The 18644-nt window shown below is 54.6% G+C and overlaps 1 protein-coding gene across 2 annotated transcripts in view; it reads right to left on the bottom strand.

Annotated features, from left to right (window-relative positions):
- PPP2R2C (protein phosphatase 2 regulatory subunit Bgamma) overlaps nucleotides 1-18644 on the bottom strand; it is a 138063-nt gene that overhangs the window by 26124 nt on the left and 93295 nt on the right. For both annotated transcript variants that reach the window (XM_060012070.1, XM_060012069.1), the window contains exon 5: nucleotides 16321-16498. In XM_060012070.1, coding sequence (XP_059868053.1) covers nucleotides 16321-16498 — 178 coding nt within the window. The remainder of the gene's footprint in view (nucleotides 1-16320; nucleotides 16499-18644) is intronic.

An 18644-nucleotide genomic window follows, 5' to 3' on the forward strand; every position in this document is an offset into this window, starting at 1 on the left:
GGTCTCTGGTCTCCCCAGCCCCATGGGGGCTCTGCACAGCCTGTTCCCTCTTATGGAAATGCCCCCTCCTCCCTCTTCTTTTCATGTGAGCTCTGGATTCAGAGAATGCCAGCTCTGCCACCTCCTGGCTGTGTGATCCTGGGTGAGTCCCCCCACCATCCAACCAGCTCCCCATGCCTCAGTTTCCTCATCTGTAAAATGGGCTAACAGTTCTATCCTCATAGGTTTGCTGTGAAGATGAAAAGAGGCAAAGCCCTTGGCGACTGCCTAACACATCGCTGAGCTCAACGAATGTCAGTTGCTATTATTATTATTATTATTTTTTGCGGTACGCGGGCCTCTCACTGTTGTGGCCTCTCCCGTTGCGGAGCACAGGCTCCAGATGCGCAGGCTCAGCGGCCATGGCTCACGGGCCCAGCCGCTCCGCGGCATGTGGGATCCTCCTGGACTGGGGCACGAACCTGTGTCCCCTGCATCGGCAGGCGGACTCTCAACCACTGCACCACCAGGGAAGCCCTATTTTTTATTATCTGGAAAATACTGATTGAAACTCTGACATTCATCTGCTGTCAGCACCCCCTCCTCCACCTGCCCCAGGCTGCTTCCTCTCTCAGTAAGAAAGAGGCATTTTCTGACTTCTATAAACAGTAAAATTTATAAAACATCAGAAAAGATGGTTGAATCTGTGCAATCAGAGGAGGCTCTCTGTGCAGATGCTCAAATCTTGCTTGCTAGAGCACACCATTAACCAGAAACTTAGAATCACATCAAAATAGAAAGAGAGGGAAAAAAGGAGCTATGTCGTCAGTGCCTGAATTGGTTTCCCAGGAAACTGTGGTTTTCTGGTACGATAAGAAGCAGAGATTAAATCATGAAAAAGTGAGACTAAAGGTTGAGAGAGAAAAAGAGCCAAGACTTCTGGAATGTGAATTCCATCAACATCAACCTGTAGCCCCATCCTTCTCAGCCTGAGCCCCCGCTGGTGATGTCCCATGGGCTCTGCCTGCTGAGAACGGCTTCAGTTTCCTACTGAACTTCAAATGGTGTCTGGAGAAAAAGTGCCGTCGTTTAAGAAATGCGCACGACTACAGCACCTGTCAGATGTTCTGCAAACGGGGACTGAGGTTCTCCCACAGGACTTGGGACACAAAAGCCAAAGAGGGCCTGGGAGAAACAGAAGTGCCGGGCCTTAGGGCACGCAGGTCAGGTTTGAGTCCCGGTTGTGTCGCTTGTCAGGGGACGTGGGTTTTTACCGTGTTTCCCAGGGTTATACCCTCCGCAGGGAGTGAAGATGCCTCGCCTTGTAGGTGGTTCCCTCAGCATCCCAGGGAGACCCGTCACCCGGCCTGAGGGGGCTCGGGCCGTTGTGACTTGTTGCTTTTGCCCATGAATGGAGGGCAGAAGTGACAAGTGATGCGTGTCACTTCCAGGCTGAAGGTCTGAGAGCCAGCACGTGCTGTGCCGTGAGCCGCAGGGCCCATCAGCAGGCTCTTGTCACCTCTGAGACTTTCTGATTGTTACTTCAGGGTCACCTAACCCTCTTGACTGCGTCAGTGTCCAAACTCTTTCCTTCCCGGCCTCAAGATGTTCTGGAATCCAGCCCAACAGAGAAGGGATCAGAGGATGATGTCTAAACTCTGGCTCGTGGAGACCGAAACTGGGGTTTATGAACCATCTTTCTAACCTGGGAGGCTGTGGACGCCAGTGGCCAGAGAGAGGGCAGTGTGGTGGCGTGAAGGCTCCTCTCTCAGGCCCCCAGACACTGGTTCCAGGCTCACATAGGGGCCAAAGCCAAGCAAATGGGTGTTGCCTGATTACAGTGCACATGCTTCCTGCTGCCTGTTTCCCGTGACCCCCGGCACTCCAACCGCCCCTGACCGCCTCACAACAACCATGTTCAGCTTTGGCCTGCCTTCTGCAAACACTTGCTAGAACTCTGAACGAGGCCATGATGGCTAATCTGCGGGGTTCAGTCATGTCTGCAGGCTCTACAGCTAACATGCCTGAACCAGGGCTACACCGAGTCGGCCAAGGGGGGAACCCACGTGGACCGGGGACCCTGTGCATGGGCTGAGGAGACAGAGTCTCCAATGCCTGGGTCCCATCAACAGCCGTGGACCACGGCTCTTACAGCCTACGCATCACTCGGGGAATCTCTCTTGCTGTTTCAAACAAAGGACTGGATACAGTGGGTGCTGGGGAAAGATGATGTGAAGCACAGAGCTTCCTTTCCACCTGATGCTGGGGGAGGAAAACAAAAGCACAGTCATGGCCAATGTGTGCCTCTGAATCCCAGGGCCCACAGCCTGACCCAGCACCTCCAGGACAGCACAGCATCCTTCAGGGCGTTGCCATCCAACCGGGTCCACCATCACCCAGTCCCGGGACGGCTTCTCCAAGACCTCTGGCTCCGCTCGTCACAGGACGAGGGTCTCCCTGTGGGTGCCCAGCTCCTCACTGGCCGTCGGGTGTGTGAGAGCCAAATTATCGAGAGGGGCTGTCCCTACTGAATCCCCATGGCCACATCACAGAGCAGGGGCCTGGAGACGGACTCCTGACCAGCGAAGTAGGTGCGGAGAAGCCCCCAGAGCACGGTAATTACGTCCCAAACAGACACCACAAACACTCCTCCGGGACTCCCACCTGAGTGGCCACATGCCTGTGGACTTTGAGACACTTGACCATACACAGTGGCCTGGACTTTGGCAGGACCAGTGCTGGGTTGGAAGCTGGGGGCCTTGGGCCAGGGTCTGGTTTTACCTCTCTCTGGAATGTTCAGTTCCACATGCAGAAATCACTTCCATCTGTAAGTCTCAGTTTCCCCTATCTGCAAAATCAGGGGTTGAGTATGACCCTGGAACGCCCTTTCATTTCGAGGATTAACCCACAGGTGGCTTCCCCCATGCCCACTTCAGAAGCAGCTGCGTGAATGCCACGTGTAGCCAGGGCTTTTTTCATGGCAGGACTGACCTCTCTTGGGAAGGAGCACAGTTAGACTCCTTCACAAGCCCCCCGCCCCCGGCAAAGCTGGATGAATTATTCATGTTCTATTTTCCCATCTAGTTGTACTCCAAGTGTCTGATGGCTTTTGCTTAACTTTCAATCACACTTTGGCAGCTAAGAATGATTTTCCCCCCTAGGAAAGTTTGTCAGACACAGGTAGGCGGAGAGGGGAGCAGGTCACGCGCGGAGGATGAAGGGAGAAGGTAGACTAGCTCCGGTCCACACCCCTTGGCTGGGCGCGATGTATTTTCCTCCAGTGCAGTGTGTTGAATGGTGCCTCCCCCCTGCCCCCCCAACCCAAATACATGTCCACATCCTAACCCCCAGAGACTGTGAATGTGACTGTATTTGGAAAAAGGGTCTTTGTAGATATGATCAAGTTGAGATCTCAAGATGGGGTCTTCCTAGGTTACCTGGGTGGGCCCTAAATCTGATGACAAGTGTTTTTATAAGAGACACGGAAGGAGAAACAGAGACACCCAGAGGAGAAGGCCATGTGGCATCTGACGCAGAGGCTGGGGTGATGCCTTGGGCTGCAGGAGCTGGGAGAGGCAAGGAAGGATCCTCCCCAGGAGGCTTCAGAGGAACACAGCCCTGATAACACCTTAACTGCAAACTTCAGGCCTCTGGAACTGTGAGACGATAGATTTCTGGTGTTTTAAGCTGCCCAGTTTGTGGAAAGTTATGGCATCCATTGGGAACTCAGACACCCAGTCTGCTTCCTGGAAGCTGGGGAAAAGACATGGGTGCAATGCTAGTTATCACGGACAGCTTCCTCTACCTCCATGCCAGACCTCTTCTTTCCCTGCAGTTCCCTGTTTTAGCAGCCCCAGCCCCGAAACGCAGAGCCAGGAATCAGGGCAGCTTCTGGATCCCTCCCTCTCCCTCCATCACATCCAACCTGCCTCCGTGGCCTGTGCTCGTCCACCTGGAGGTCCCTCTGCTCTGGTCCTCAGCCCAGGCTGCCTCAGCCTCAGTGGGGCTCCCCGCCTCTGGTTAGCCCCCCAGTCTCAGCTAGAGTGAACTCCCTAAAACGGGGGTTGGGTTCCCCTACTCCCCACCCACAAGAGAAGGCCTTCTGTTCAGGCTGCAAATACTGGCTGACCTATCATCTGTTTCACTCCTCTGGGTGCAGGCAAGATCGTTTATACCCCAAGCTCCAGTTTATACCAGACTGTGCCCACCTGAGATGCCCTGCGGGCTGATCAGATGGCTTCACATCTGTGTCTGTTCAATCCTCTCCACGTGTGAGTGAGGTGCCCCCCCCTTTCTGTGGATGAGGAAATGAGGGCTCCGCAAAGAGAAGCCACTTGCTCGGGGCCAGGCAGAGGGGGACCAGCCTGGGACTGGAACTAAGTTGAGTTCCGGAACCTGCAATATGCAGTATGCAGTGTGCTGTGACTTGGGAGGCAAAGCAGAGTGGGGACGAGAACTCCGGCCCCTGACAGCCTGGGGCTGAATCCGGGCTCTGTCTGCTTGCAAGTTTCTAAACCTCTCTGTGCCTCAGTTACCCCAAGTTCAAAATGGCAATGGTACGCCTTACCTCCTAGGGTAGCGGTAGGATTAATTAAGATGGTGCACGTGATGTGCTGAGGACAGGGCCTGGCAAGGAGTAGGTGCTTTGGAAGTGAACTCCTAAGAAGGCATGTGGCGTAACACTGCAGGCAAGTGGCTTAAATCTGCCTTAGATCCATGCGGCGCCTCCCTTGGGCCAGTCTCTCAGCTTCTCTGGACCAGTGTGAGCTGAGGCTCCAGGAACACGAGAGGAAAAACACAGCCACAGGAGCGTGGACAAGTGGGCAGGAGGGGCTGCCGCCTCCCTGGGGCACCCGGGGGCCTGGGAAGATAGCTCTGGTTCGGGCAGCTGTCTGGCTCCAGTCCCCTTTTCCTTCAGTGGCCAAGTGTGAATGAGCAAACATGTCACCCTCTAGACCAGGGGTTGGCAGACATTTTCTGTAAACGGCCAGAGGAAATATTTTAGGTTTAGCAGGCCACAAGATCTCATCTCGTCCAGGCTGCTGAACTCCGCTTCTGTGATGCAAAAACAGCCACAGACAATACGGAAATGAATGGGTGTGGCCGTGTTCCCATCAAGCTTTATAAACTGGTGGATTCATGCGCCCACCTCTCCCCGCTGGTGTAGAAGTAGCCCAGGTTTAGAAGAGGGATTGCAATCTTGCTGTTGTAACAGAAGCCCCCCTTTATTGCTAGTGTGCAAGACGCCTGGGGGTCAGTAAAGCGCAGAAGCGGGTTTGTCCTGTTCCATTCCAGAAGGAAGTCTATGGTTCTTACTGCCAAGGACACAGGAATGTAATCCAGGTGAGCCTTTGCAGAGTCATCAGGTTTGCAGAGATTTTTATAGAAACTCCTTCATCTCTTGCTGCCAAGAGCATCGCAGTGGGGTGACACCAGCCCCAGGCACCATGGCCAGTGGGGTGACACCAGCCCCAGGCACCATGGCCGATCAGTTCCAAGCCACGCCGCTCTGTGGGATCCCACTGGGAGGGTCCTGAAACTTTGGAGAGAAGGTGGCTATGCTGCTGTGGCCCTCACTCCTTTGAGGTCTGAGGTGCACTTCTCAGAGCCTTGGTCTCCCTTACCTATCCCAGGAGCACCGGTACGAGGGCCATCACCCATCTCCCGGGCAAATCTCCGCTGACCATAAGATGAGTCAGGCACATGAAATGAATAAACATCACTGGTTCGTTCCACCGAGGGGCTCCAGCGAGAAATAGGTCTGTAAAGCACTCCATAACTGCCAGAGAATTACACAGGTGTCACCTACTGTGACGGGGTTTAGCGGCTATGCCACGACAAACGCTTGTAAAGACACAGCAAGTAACTGAGCTCCGAAACACACTCAAACCCTTGGAGGGCTGGTGAGGGCAGCCCCTTTCAGGTCAGGCACCTGGATGTCCCTGCGGAAGGGACCGCCCACCCTCCAATCCCACAAAGGAGGAGAGGGAGATGAGGGTGGGGAGGTGACCGGCCCAGGGCCAGAGGTGGAGGCAGAACCAGGATGGAATCCTGGCTTCTGAACTTCCAGCCGGTGTTCCTGACACTGCCCACTCTATCCTGGAGTGACTGCACCTCCACACAATGTGGAGTTCTCCCCCGGGGTCAGCACCCGCAAAGGCCCTGCTGCTAGGGCTCACTGGACTGGCTGTATCCTGGGCAAGCTGGGTGTTGAGAGTGGGCAAGGGCTCCACGAGGAGAAGGACGTGGCCTTGAGCTCCACTGGTTGAACTGAGCAAAGTGTGGTTTAGCCAGATGTCCTGGTAGGAGCACACGCTCAGGAGGGGGGGGGGGAGGGACTGTTACCATGGCGACCAGGCAGCTGCGGAGTAAGGATGGAGGCGGTTCTGCCAAAGGCCACACCGCCCGAGGTGCCCTACACAGGCCCCCCAAGGACGCTAGTGTGGTGGGGCCTGTAGGCCTCCTGCACAGGGAGGCAGTCTCGCTGGGGTGTGGCCAGCAAAGCTGCTTTTTTTCAGCAAATTTTCTCCAAAAGATGACCTGGCTACAAACATGAACTGTGAACAATCTGGCCTCATCGAGTCAGATCCTACGGGAGGTTCCTGGCTACCTGTGCCTCTGTTTTAGTTTGCTCAGGCCGCCATAGCGAAATGCCACAGTTGGGTGGCTTAAACAATAGGAAATGACTCTCTCACAGTTGTGGAGGCTGAAAGTGCAAGATCAATGTGTCAGCAGGGTTGGCTCCTTCCGAGGCTTCTCTCACTGGCTTGCAGGTGGCCATCTTCTCTGTGTGTCCTCATGTGGTCATCCTTCTGTATATGTCTGTGTCCTGATCTCCTCTTCTTATAAGGACACCAGTCATACCGGATTAGGACCCACCCTAATGATCTCATTTTACCTTAATCACCTCTTTAAAGACCCACCTACAAATATAGTCATATCCTGAGGCGCTGGGGGTCAGAGCTTCAACATACAGATTTTGGGGGGACAAAATTCACCCCACAACAGCCTCCTTCCCTTCCCTGCTCAGAACCTTATTAACTATGATGGTGCAATCTCACTCAAACAGAAGAACCAGGTCGCTGGGACCATGCTGGGCCGTGGGAGACGGGCTGTCCTGAGTAACCGCTCACTGCGCAAGCCCACTGAAACCCTGGAGTGTTTTCTCTGTGTGATGAGCCAGACTGCACACCTCTTCCAAAAGCCAGCTTATGTGATTCCCAAACGCTTAGACAGGCAAGAAATGACTTCTGAGTCACAAAAACCAGGGCTTGACAGTCTAGCCCCACCGAATAACAGCTGTGTGACCTCTGGAAAACTTCTCAGCCTCTCTGTGCCCTGCTTTTCTCATCTGTAGAATGAGTGGATACCATCTGCTTTGCAGGGCTGTAATGAAGATTTAAGGAGATGACATCTCCTTCATCAAGGAGATAAAGGTCCTAGCACATGGCTGGTACTTTTAGCAGCAATTAAAGTGAGTTAAATCAGAATCAGTATTTCTCTTCCTCTGAAACAAATATGAAATCAGGCAGGGTGCAAAAGCTATAATGTTTGTTGCCTGGAAGGACACTCTGGAAAGACAGTGAGGGTTTATGCTGGATTACATGCCTGGGTTTGTATCCAACCCAGAGTTGGGAGGGGAAACCCAAGGTGGGACAGAGCTTGGACACACACCTAGGTGGCTACCTTCTCATGGCACCGAGAAGGGGCAAACCAGACCCTGTCCCAACCTCTCAGGGCTCCTAGCCCAGCAGTGAGACCAGATATTAGCCCCATGCTGGATGCTCCAGGAGAGACATACAGGGTGCGTGTGATGAGATCTATAACAAGGCCCTGACTGCCCTGGAGAGTCAGGGAAGGGTCCTCTGAGGCAAAGGCATCAAGCCGAGGCCAGAGGGTGAGCAGGAGTTATCCAGGCAGAGGGTCAGGCTGCTGGAGCCCCAAGACGGAGGGACACAGGGCAGCTGACAGGGCTGTGGTCTGGGGTCGAGGGGGGTTGAATCAGGAGTGTGTTACAGAAGTGCCTCAGAGGCCTTTCAGGAAGAGACAGGAAGGACCACAGAGCTGCCTGTCCCACCACCCAGAGGAAATGTTAGAAACATCAGACAGCCGCCAAAGCCCGGCCACTTATGTTACGCATCAATCCCCACTCTGTCCTGCAACAGTGCAAAAAGCACCTGCTTCCCTTAGGATGTAAAACAAGAGCCAGAAACGTTATTGCATTGACAGGACTGGACGGACAAGCTGAGTGACTGAGGGCTAGGAGGGCCATGGGCAGGTGCACCCACTTCTCAGAATGGAGAGAATGACAGTACCACCTACGCGAGCTGCCGTGAGGATTAAGTGTAGTAAGTGCGGTGCGTTCAGCTCAGTGCCTGCGATCAATGTGCAATAACAGTGGCTGTCCTGGAGGCTGTGACCATCATGACTGAGGGGGCAGTGTGGCGTGACAGTGACGTGCATGGGTTCTGCGTCCAGATGCCCCAAGTCTGAATCCCACCCACTTGCCAGCTGGGTGACTCTTGGTAGATTACTTAACCTTTCTGTGGCTTAGTTTACTCCCCGGTAAAAGGGGGTTGTTAACCTTGTCTACTCCACAGTGATGTCGGGCGGATTACATAGGTGAATATGTGCACGGTCACAGAGTGCTGTCTGGCACAGAGTAAGCGCTCAGTAAGAGGTGAAGGTGGTGTGGGAAGTGGTGAGGGTGATGGTGGGATGCAGCTCTGGTTTCGGATGGGGTCAGCACCACGGACAGCGCACAGGAGCCATCGGCCGCCGCGGAACCCGACCAACTGCCTGGCCTTGCTGAGCCCCCAAAGCAGTGGTGCTGATAACAGTTTAACAACATGCTTTCTGGGTGAAAAGCTGACTTTGGAGATTCAGACTCAGGGCATTTCTAAGCAGACTCGCCCCACTTGCCTTATCTGCGGGAGAATGAAAAGAGGCAGCCTGTGAGGTGCTTGACGGTGGTCATGGGCTGGTATGGGTCCTGTGTTTATAGCCTATCAGCCCCCACCGGCCGTGCTGCTCTCACAGCCCCCAGCAGAGGAGGAACACCCCTGTGAATGGAGGAGAAAAGTGAGGCTCACAAGGCCTGAGTGACTGGCAGGGTTGTTGTGTGAGCGTTGAAGGCAGGGTTGAACTCCAGGCTCTAGGGTTTTGGCCAGCACAGAGTCTGGTACATGGAGGGGCCTTGGTCGGTCCCCTCCTTAGCTCCCTGTGCAGAAAATAAGCCCAGTCCACAGGTGGCCGAGTGCTGACCGAGATTTGGAACTGCTTCAACATCCAGCCTAGCTTCAGCACCTGCTCCATAAATGGGAATTAGGAATTTGTTCCAGGCTAAGTCTTGGTGTGATGCCAGCTTCCACCATGAGAAATCGCTCAGTGGGGAGAAAAATCAACTGAACCATCTTTAGAAGTTTCTGGGTGCTAAAAATAAAGCAGAGGTCCGTCAGCTGAGGCCTCCTGTGCAATCTGTTACCTTTAAGATGCTTCAAACTCAAGAAAAATCACCCAGTGCCGCCTAAGAGCCTCAAAATGTTGGCATTAAAGGACTGAGAGGTTGTTTCAACAGATGTGGAGATAGCACTGGGGAAAAAGGGCTTCAGTGACCAGAGAAGATGTAGGGACTTATGAGAAACAGCCTTAAGTATTTGAGGGGCCACCGTCTAAGGGAGAAGATAATACCGGCCAACTGCCAGGCCCCTTTATGGGAATGATTCCTTTACTCCTTACAATATCCACATGATAAGGAATTTGGCCCATTTTGCAGTCATGGAAATCGATGACAAAGGAGGTAAAGCAATGAGTCTGAGCCCAATTCTGCCGGAGCCCAGAGCGCTTCTCTTTAGTGTCTGGGGTCTCGGAGCCCCCGACCCTGGAGCCCAGGTTTGCAAGGAGGCATCTATATCCTAAGACCAGATGGAAACTGTGAACTTCCTCCCTCCAAAGTCACCATTTACAACCATTCATAAGCACCTACGATGTGCCAGGCCCTGCATTATGGGTGGGGACACAGAAAGGGCTCAGCCTGGGCTCTTAATCCCAAGGGTTTCAGCAGAAAATGGGGGAGGCATTCATACTAACAGATGATGAAAGCCCACTGTGACCAGGGAGTGTGGGCCCAGAGGCACTCGGACCGGCCTGGGAGGGGTGCAGAGTGGACAGAGCAGAGGTGACCAGGCAAAGGGGGCTGTGAGTGATGCATGTGGGCAAACGGGAGCCAGCCGGCCTACAGGAGGGAGAAAGGCTCCTCCAGAGAAGCATCAGCAGAAGGCAGAGCACTGCCCTCACCCCTGTAACACGAGGGGAAATCCAGTGACGTGAAGGTGTGGGCAAGCCTGACGCACAGGACTCTGGGGAGGTGGGCAAAGGCTGGTCACCAAGAGCTGCTGGGCACTGTTGAGGGATCTGGACATTCTCCAGATGCTGCTGGGGACCACCGAGAGCTCTACACAGGGGACTGATGTGGTCAGACCAGAGGCTCTGATGGGCCACTCTCAAAGCTCTGTAGAGGGCCAGCTGGCTGGGCAAGGTGGGATTCAGGCAACAGTCCAGGCAGGAATGGTACGACCTGAGCTGGGCCTTGGTTCGAGCGGAGAGGAGGGCATGATTCCAGAGCCATCGGGGGAGAATGGAAAGTGCTTGGCACCTCTTTCCATTTTGTGGGTGAGAGAGAGGAAGGAGGCTGGAAGCCTCGGTGACAGACAAAGGCGCTGCACCGTGTATGTGCCTGGCACACGGCAGAGGCTCAGGAAGTACCAGGCTCCTCTCCCTCTGTTCAGAGCAGCCAAGTCTAGAATTAGAAGAGGGAAGGTCCTCTGAGTCAGCTTCATCACTATTCTTACTGGTGAAAACAATGCACACTTTTTCTCCTTTATTAAAAAGGTTTTCCCTTCTCTTAAAAACCTTTGCTAAAAATCAATTCTGCCTAAGTAGCAAGTGTTACTATTTGGACACAAGGAGATGGTTACATAGCAGAAAACTCCCAGTGGCCTTGAGGACTGAACAGCAGCACCAGGGCAAATCAAGACATTGAAGAGCAAGAGTTAAAGGAATGTGAACCCCTAGGTCCAGAATCCCCCAGGAGGTACTTGCTTAAAAGGTGTTTCAAAATTCAGAGCAATTCCCCAGCTCAGCGTGGAGTCACAGCTGCCTTTCTGGCCTCCTCCCACGTTGGAAATGAAACGCCTTTTCTAATTACTTGGCTGCTATCAGACCCATCATCACACCTACGACCCACAGTCCCGACACCTTTCTTGCCAGGGGAGGCTGAACGCCATGGGACGGTGCCAGGTGTCTCTGCTCTGGGTCCCTGTGTCTTGTCACTCTGGTCGCCAAGCCGCAGCAGGCCATGGGGAGCGCCTCGTGCAACATCATTCCCTGATGAACTGATCTCATCAAGGGACATTTCCACAGCCACCACATACCCTGGAGATTCCACTCAGCTGCTTCTGTCTGCCTAATTGGTACTTAGGTTCTACAAGCCAGGGCTGCTGTGAGCCCGGCCCTGGTGTCTCCAGCATTCTGTAATGCTCACACTCTCCTATCTCTAAGGGCCAAAACATTTGTATATTTTGATCAACTCACAATTCATTTTCACAAAATTAAAGGCTACACACAGGTTTAACAGAGTTATGTGACGAGATCTGCAGCCAGAGAAGCCCCTCTGGCATCCCACGGGGACCCCCAATCCACGGATGCTCCCCTCTGGTCACCAGCTGTCACCTCCTCACCTGGCTTAGCTTCTGGAGCCAACCATTATCTTCACTCCCTTGCATACGCCATCAGCCCCATGTCTGCATCTTCACGTTGCAAACCCACTACCCTGGCTCCCTTTCCACCTACTCTGCCCCTGCAGCCATGCAGCAAAACGTGGCTGGAGAAAACCTCACACGACTGTGCTCACTGGTCCCACTCATTCCCCACAGCACTTATCGCCTGCTCATGTACTGGATACTTTATTATACTAACGGTTTATCAACATTAAATTATATGTCCGTTCCAGGAGGGCATGGATCTTTGTCTCTTTAATTCAAGCACTGGGCACAGGGCCTGGCACACAGTAGGTGCTCACTAAATATACTGATGAACGGTGTACCCTCCAATGTGTGGACAGGGCACAATCTGTGTTAGGAGGTGAAGCTGACAGTAATGACTGGGCAGGTCTGCCTGCAGTCCTGGGATGGATTAGTCCTCTTTTCTTAATAACAACTAACCTGTTCCAATGTCCTCTGGCCACCTTAGTCCAAAAGTCAGTTACGATACAGCCCCATATCTACGAAGTCTATATTTTAACTATCGCTCTACCTCCCGGCTTCTTGCCCATGGCCACGCTCCACCCTACCCGTCTCCATGTCTCCCTGGATCTACTCGGTCTCCTGGCTTCCAGACTCGTCTGCTGGAATCCATTCCACCCACAACATACACCCACAGCCCCAGGGGGCCCCCTGCAAGGTGACCAGTACTGCTCCCCTGCTTACGGTGCATCGATAGCTTCTTATTACCTGACAGCAGTTAGGGAGTTGGACAGTCTTCAGAACACAGACTCAGACACCAAGCAAGGCTTTCAGTTATTGATACTTTCTAGTTCTTTTGCTGAACGAGGGAGAAGCTCTCTGTTTGCAGGATCATATCTCTAACACCTGAAGTACCTCCTCAACCCCCCCACGTCCGACAGAAAGAACTAGCCTCGGGGTCTAACACGTGGCATTTACGGATCTGCACATGTGGCTATTTAACTCGAAATGTGAATTCATTCAGACTACATAAAATAAAAATTTCTGTTCCTCGGTCACCCTAGCCACATTTTAGGTACTCCAAAGGCACACGTGACTGGAAGCTACCATACCACACAGTGCAAATAGAGAACTTCTCCAGCATCACAGAAAGTTCTACTGGACAGGGCTGAAGATGGATTTTATTCCCTTTTTTTTTTTTTTCCCACGGCATTTATCTCTATAGCTACCTCCTATTTATGGTATATGATATGTTTCACTTTCATTTATGGTAGTAAAATTAAAGTCCCTTTCAAAATGCATTTATTTAGGCAAACTTAAAGCTACTTGACTTAAAGAAAATTAATACAAATTAGAAAAAGATTGGAAAAGTAAATGAGAGAACGCACGGTGTACAGACGTAGTAACACTTACTTGCAAAGGAGGGTTGCAAATGATCAATGTTTGGAGATCGTGGTCCCCAGGAGTAAGTCCCCCTCTGACACCATCAGCCAGGCCTGCTGCAGCTGTCCTGGCCACCCCCCACCTTCCTGCCTCATCACGTCACCCTTGCGCGCCCTGGGCCCTTCGGTAGCCTCCTCAAGCCACTGGGAGCATCCTAACCCTGCCTCCTTCTCAGTCCTCCCTGGTAGCCCAGGCACAGTGTGGAGACCTGAGTTACAGCAAGGATGGCACGGCTGGTACCACCCAGGTCAGGGCTGGGTCTCCCAGCAGTGCATGAGGCCCTTGAGGAAGAAGCTGAGTTTCTTTTATTTGTCCCTGTGTCCCCGGGGCTCAGCATGGAGCCTGGGACAGAAGAGAAATTGATGGTTAAACGAACGAAATTAAACAATCCCTTCCACAGCTGCAGGGCTTTGCAATTTTTAAAGGGCCTCCGCATTCACGGTGTCATTGAATCCTTATAATAGCCCAGGGAGATAAATTGGTCAGGGCTTACGGTCCCCACCCTAGTCCTAGGATAAGGAAACCCAGGCTCCAGGAGGGTGGGTGCCGCTGTCCCAAGGCTGCAGCCCGAGGGCAAGGCAAGAAGCACTGGGCCAGGCCACGGGACTCTGTCCCCGGCGGGGGAACTTTGGGCCAAGCCCCGGTCTCCCCAAGCCTGCATCTCCTCATCCATAAAGTTGGGTGACGATAACATTGCCACTGATGGGCGGCTTTCATGTCACTGTGAGCACCAAGCGAGACTGTGAACGGCAAGCTGCTCTCTAAGCTGTAGGGTGCTGTGCAGGAAGCTGAGCCCCACGCCTGCCCCGTTTGCAGACCTGGAGCTCCTGTGTGACTCCTCGTGTTATTCTGCTGGGAAGCAGGTCAGCACCTCAGACCTGGCAGTGGATGTCTGTCAGTGCCGCCCACCACGAGGGGCCCCCAGCTCCTGGAGCAGCGCTTCTCCCAAGGAGACCACCCTTCCCAGATTCAGACACTGCCGGAGGTGGAGCTGACCCCTCCGGCACCAGGGAGGGTCCTGGCCAACCAGAGCATTGCACCCCCAACAGAAATGGGTTCAGGGGTGCCTCTGAGGTCCAGGCAGAGCCCACGGGGTGCCACCTGGGGACTTGGTGGGACAGTTCAGAGACAGCAGGTCTCTTTTCTCCTGGACTTTACTCTGGGAGGGTGGGGCCTGAACTGCTGGTGTCAACTCACCACCATGTGGAGGCTGAAGCCAGAGCAGAGATCAGGAGCAAGAAGCAGAGAGAGCCATCCCAGGACGCTGAGCCCCTGGATCCATCTGTACCTGCAGCTCTCTTGGGTCCATAAGTCAGTAAACGTCTGTTCTGCGTGAGCCAGCTGGAGAGGGGTGTTCTGACCCCTGACTAGCTGGTGTCTAAGCACCAGGGAGGGGTGGGACCTGCTGGGGTCTGTGCCTGAATGGAGGGTCCAGCAGAGGACCAGCCCAGCCCGGCCCTCTCCATGCAGCCAGACTGAGTTCCCACCCCTCAGAGCAGCTCCAGCCCCAGCTCCTCCTGGAACCTTCCCGACCATCCCAATCCACTTCTGCCTTCCAGGCCCTGAGCACTAAGGAGGGAGGAAGGAAACAGATGCTAATGTTTCCTGACACGCTTTAAGCACCGGTTTGGTGTTGGGTGTCTCACAGGGGCTCGCCGAACGCTGCCGTCCTATGGGGGAACGGTTAGGGAGGAGACCGAGGCTCAAGAGGGGTGCAGTGACTCGCCAAGGTCACAGAGCTTAACGTGGTAGAAGCAGACTCCCAGAGACTCCCAGTGGCTCCTCCGAAGCCCAGGTGTTTGCCCCGTACCCTCTTGCTGGGCTCAGGGAACATCAGATGCTTGCTCTCAGCCCTCCCAGCTCCGAGGTCTCCCTGCCCTGTGGTCTCTGGCCAGTTTCTGGCTCTCGGTCCCCCGGAAGCCGTTTGTCACTCCTTCTCTCCTCTAACCGCGCCCCCCCCCCCGACTGCTCCCTTCTCTGCCCCACTCCCTCCCCCCCAGTTCTGGCTTCTGCTCCAAGGGACACAGCCCGATCCTGACCCGTGAGAGGACAGCACAGCAGGCACGATCCCCTGTGTTGGGAGCTTCTCGTGGCAGGAGCTGTATGGTCTCAGCTCTGGGTGTCCAGGGCCACCCGGCACCCAGCACCAAGTGGACAGTCAGAGACATCTCTTGGGGGGGGGGTCATCCCACCTTCTTCCACCCCACATCTGGGCAGCATCCTTCACAAAGGGCAGTTGGGTGGAAAGGCTGGAAATGAGGACTTGGGGCTGGAGGGCCTGGGTTTGAACCCAGCTTTCCACTGGCTGCTGTGAGCTCTAACCAAGTTAGCCCGGGCTCTCTGTGACTCAGTTTCCTCATCGTAAAGAACCTACCTCCCAGAATTACTGTGAGGATGAATCGAGTTCACATTAACACGTGTTTATCAGGCACAGAGCCTCACTGGGCATTATTACTATTATTATTATTGTTGTTGTTGTTGTTATTTGTCTGTAGAGTAGTGACACCTGTAGGTAGTAACCTGCCTGCTCTGTCCACTGTAGCCCTCATTGGGCCAAGCCTCAGCCTGGGCCCCTCTTCAGGCCCATGTTCTTTCTTCACCGGTCAGTGGGGGCCGGAGTCAATCCTATAATCCTATTGCCCAGACACATGGGGCCACCAAGCAGGGCTGCCTACCTTGACCCCATCCAGCTGGGCTTATGACACCCCAGTTGTCCCTCTAAGCCCTGGGCGGGACCCCAAGGTTGTTCATCAAACACTGATGCCTCAGGCCCAGGGAGGAAGGTCCAGAGAAGCCTTCAGTCGACTGTCTCAGGGTGGTCGGCCACCCCTTGCCCAGGAGGGCTGACCCAGGACTCCATCCCCTCCATGGTCCCCAGTGAGGCCCCCAGATGACGGGATGATGGCCACCCTGGAGGAGGCGAGGGGTCAAATGTAACCCTCAGCGGCCACAGTTGTAAAGTTTTCATAAACTCATCATGATTCCAAACCTCGGCCTCATTCGCACACTGTGAGCCAGGAGGCACCCCGCTGAAGAGGCTGAACAGAGCAGAAGCTCCCAAGCCAGCTGGCTTACAGCAGGCCAACGGACGTCCCACCCGGGAGCCACCCGGCCCGCGGCGTCAACGGTGGGGCCGCGCCGCGGCAGGAAAGGATACTGAAGCTCCGGTCGGTGATGGCCAGGTGCCAGAGGTTGATGCGCAGGTCGTCCGCGGACATGTACGTCTCGCAGTCGCTGTTGACGGAGATGGAGTTGATGTGGTAGGTGTGGCCATTGGCGAAGACCCTCCGGGGGCTCACCTCCACCATCAGATCCATAGGCTTCAGCACGGGCACCTGCGGAGGAGGAGGGCCGGTCAGCGCAAGGGGAGAGGTGATGGGGGAGGGGTGCTGGCAGGAAACGTCCAGGGCCACGTGATCAAAAGGAGAGGCCAGGAGAGGCGTGGAGCGCGCCAATGGGTGTCCATCCTGCCCGTGTCAGAAGTAAGCAGTGCCACATGGCCACATCCATTGGCACCAGCCCTGCAGGGAAGCCTGCCTCCTTTGCTTGGCCTCCTGGGATTGGTTCTGAACCTGCTGCGTGACTTTGAATGAATGGCTGAACCCCTCTGCACCCCAATTTCCTCATTTCTAAAATGGAAGGAGAAGGTACTGTAGCAGAGCCAGATTTTCCACCAAACATTTGTGTCCCCTTGTCACGGGGAAGTGGCTGCCCAGGCAGAGACTACATTTCCCAGCTGGGTGTGGCCACATGACTGTTCTGACCAATGGGGTGTGAGCACACTGATGCCCGGCACTTGGGGGGCCAAGGCTTAACGGTTAAGAGGCAGCTGTGCCTTCTCCACCCCCTTCCCTTTCCACAGCCAGAAGGTGAGGATCCAGGCTTTAGGGATGGAGGCACATGGGATGGAAAGAGCCTGTGTCCCTGCAGGAGAGCCGTGTGCCATCCAAGATGCCTATACCGGAGCTTTCCTTGAGTGAGAAATACATTTCTGTGTACTCTGCCCTGGGGCTGTTACAGCCGCTGGTGTTAGCGGAACTCGTACAAACTCCCAGAGACTGTCAGATAGCATGGCTTTGCTTCTCTCTGCACCCTCTGCCTAGAATGCTCACCCCAACTCCTCCTGCAAGATCTGGAGTTAACAGCCCTTTGGATGTACAGCCTGCCACACCCCTGCTCACCCCCAGCACGCTGCACACACTGCTATCAGGGCTCTCGGTGTGCACTGCGGGGTGTTTTGGGCACGACTCTCCGTTCCAGTAAACTGTAAGGTCTTCAAAGGTACAGACAGACAGACACGGCCTCACTGATCTCTCCCTGGCCCAGCCCCAGAAAATGAGGGCTGGCATTGCCATCCCCATGTGACCGATGAGAAGACTGGATGCCAAGATGAACTGGGCTTCCTAAGTCACAGAGGCAGGAAATGACAGAGGCAGGACCAGAAGCCAGGTGTGACTGCCCCCGGGGCGTCACGGCGCAAAGGTGTGGACCTGAAACCTGACTCGGCTTCAACCCTGCCCGGCCGCCTACTAGTGTTACCTCCATTGCGGCCTTCACCTCTCTGGGCCTCAGTTTCCTTATCTGTACACTGGGTAATGCTGGCGCCTGCTCAGGGCTTCTGTAAGGATTCCATGAGTTGATGCAGGTCAAGTGCACCTGGAACATCACTCGGTCCACAGTGCCCTCCTCCCCCTCCTCGGGGGGTGACTAGGGTGGCTGAGCCAGGGCTTACACAGACACAGTTTCCAGAGTGGGCCTGGACGGGGGTGGGGGGAGGGGGGTGCTGCAGGGGCAGCGGGAATTGTGCCCAGGAGAGAGGCAGCAAGGCCATCCTCGGAGTGAGGAACAGAGCAGCTTCCGGTGAAGGGGGACGCAGACCTTTGTCAGCTACCTGCAGGGCTCCTGAGCCCCGGGCAGCAAGCACCAGGTAGAATGGCATGAATCCACTCAGAACCGGGTGCAGCAGGTGACAGGGGACCCACTGCGTGCACTCATGTGGGAGAGAAGATGATAGGCTGATACGTGTGTGTGTGTGTGTGTGTTTGTGTGTGTGTGTGTGTGTGGTCTCAGGAAGCAGTAGGTGCTCTAAAGAAAAATAAAACAGGTGAGGGGACAGAGTGACAGGGAAGCAGGGGCTGGTGCCCGGCTGGAAGAGTGACCAAGAGGTGACATATGGGGAGGGGCTGAAACAGGCTGACATGGGACCCTAGAGAGTCTCCTTCTCCCAGGGGACCTCCCCCAAACACACCTACTCTTAGGCTGGGCCTGGGGCTCCCTGGGGCTCCCAAGGCCCTGTAATCCCTCATTATGGCCTTGACCACGTGGTAAGTTGTTGTCTTCTTGTTTGTTTCCCCAATGGACTGGGCAGCACTTAGGGGCGCTGTGTGTCTTCTTGTGTTCATCTCTGTATCTCTGGTACTCAGCCCAGGGCCCAGCACAGACAGGTCTTCAGGTGAATGAGTGAATGGGTGAGTCAATGAA

This window comes from Delphinus delphis, chromosome 5, assembly GCF_949987515.2.
Source record: "Delphinus delphis chromosome 5, mDelDel1.2, whole genome shotgun sequence".
In the NCBI taxonomy this organism is placed as follows: Eukaryota; Metazoa; Chordata; class Mammalia; order Artiodactyla; family Delphinidae; genus Delphinus; species Delphinus delphis.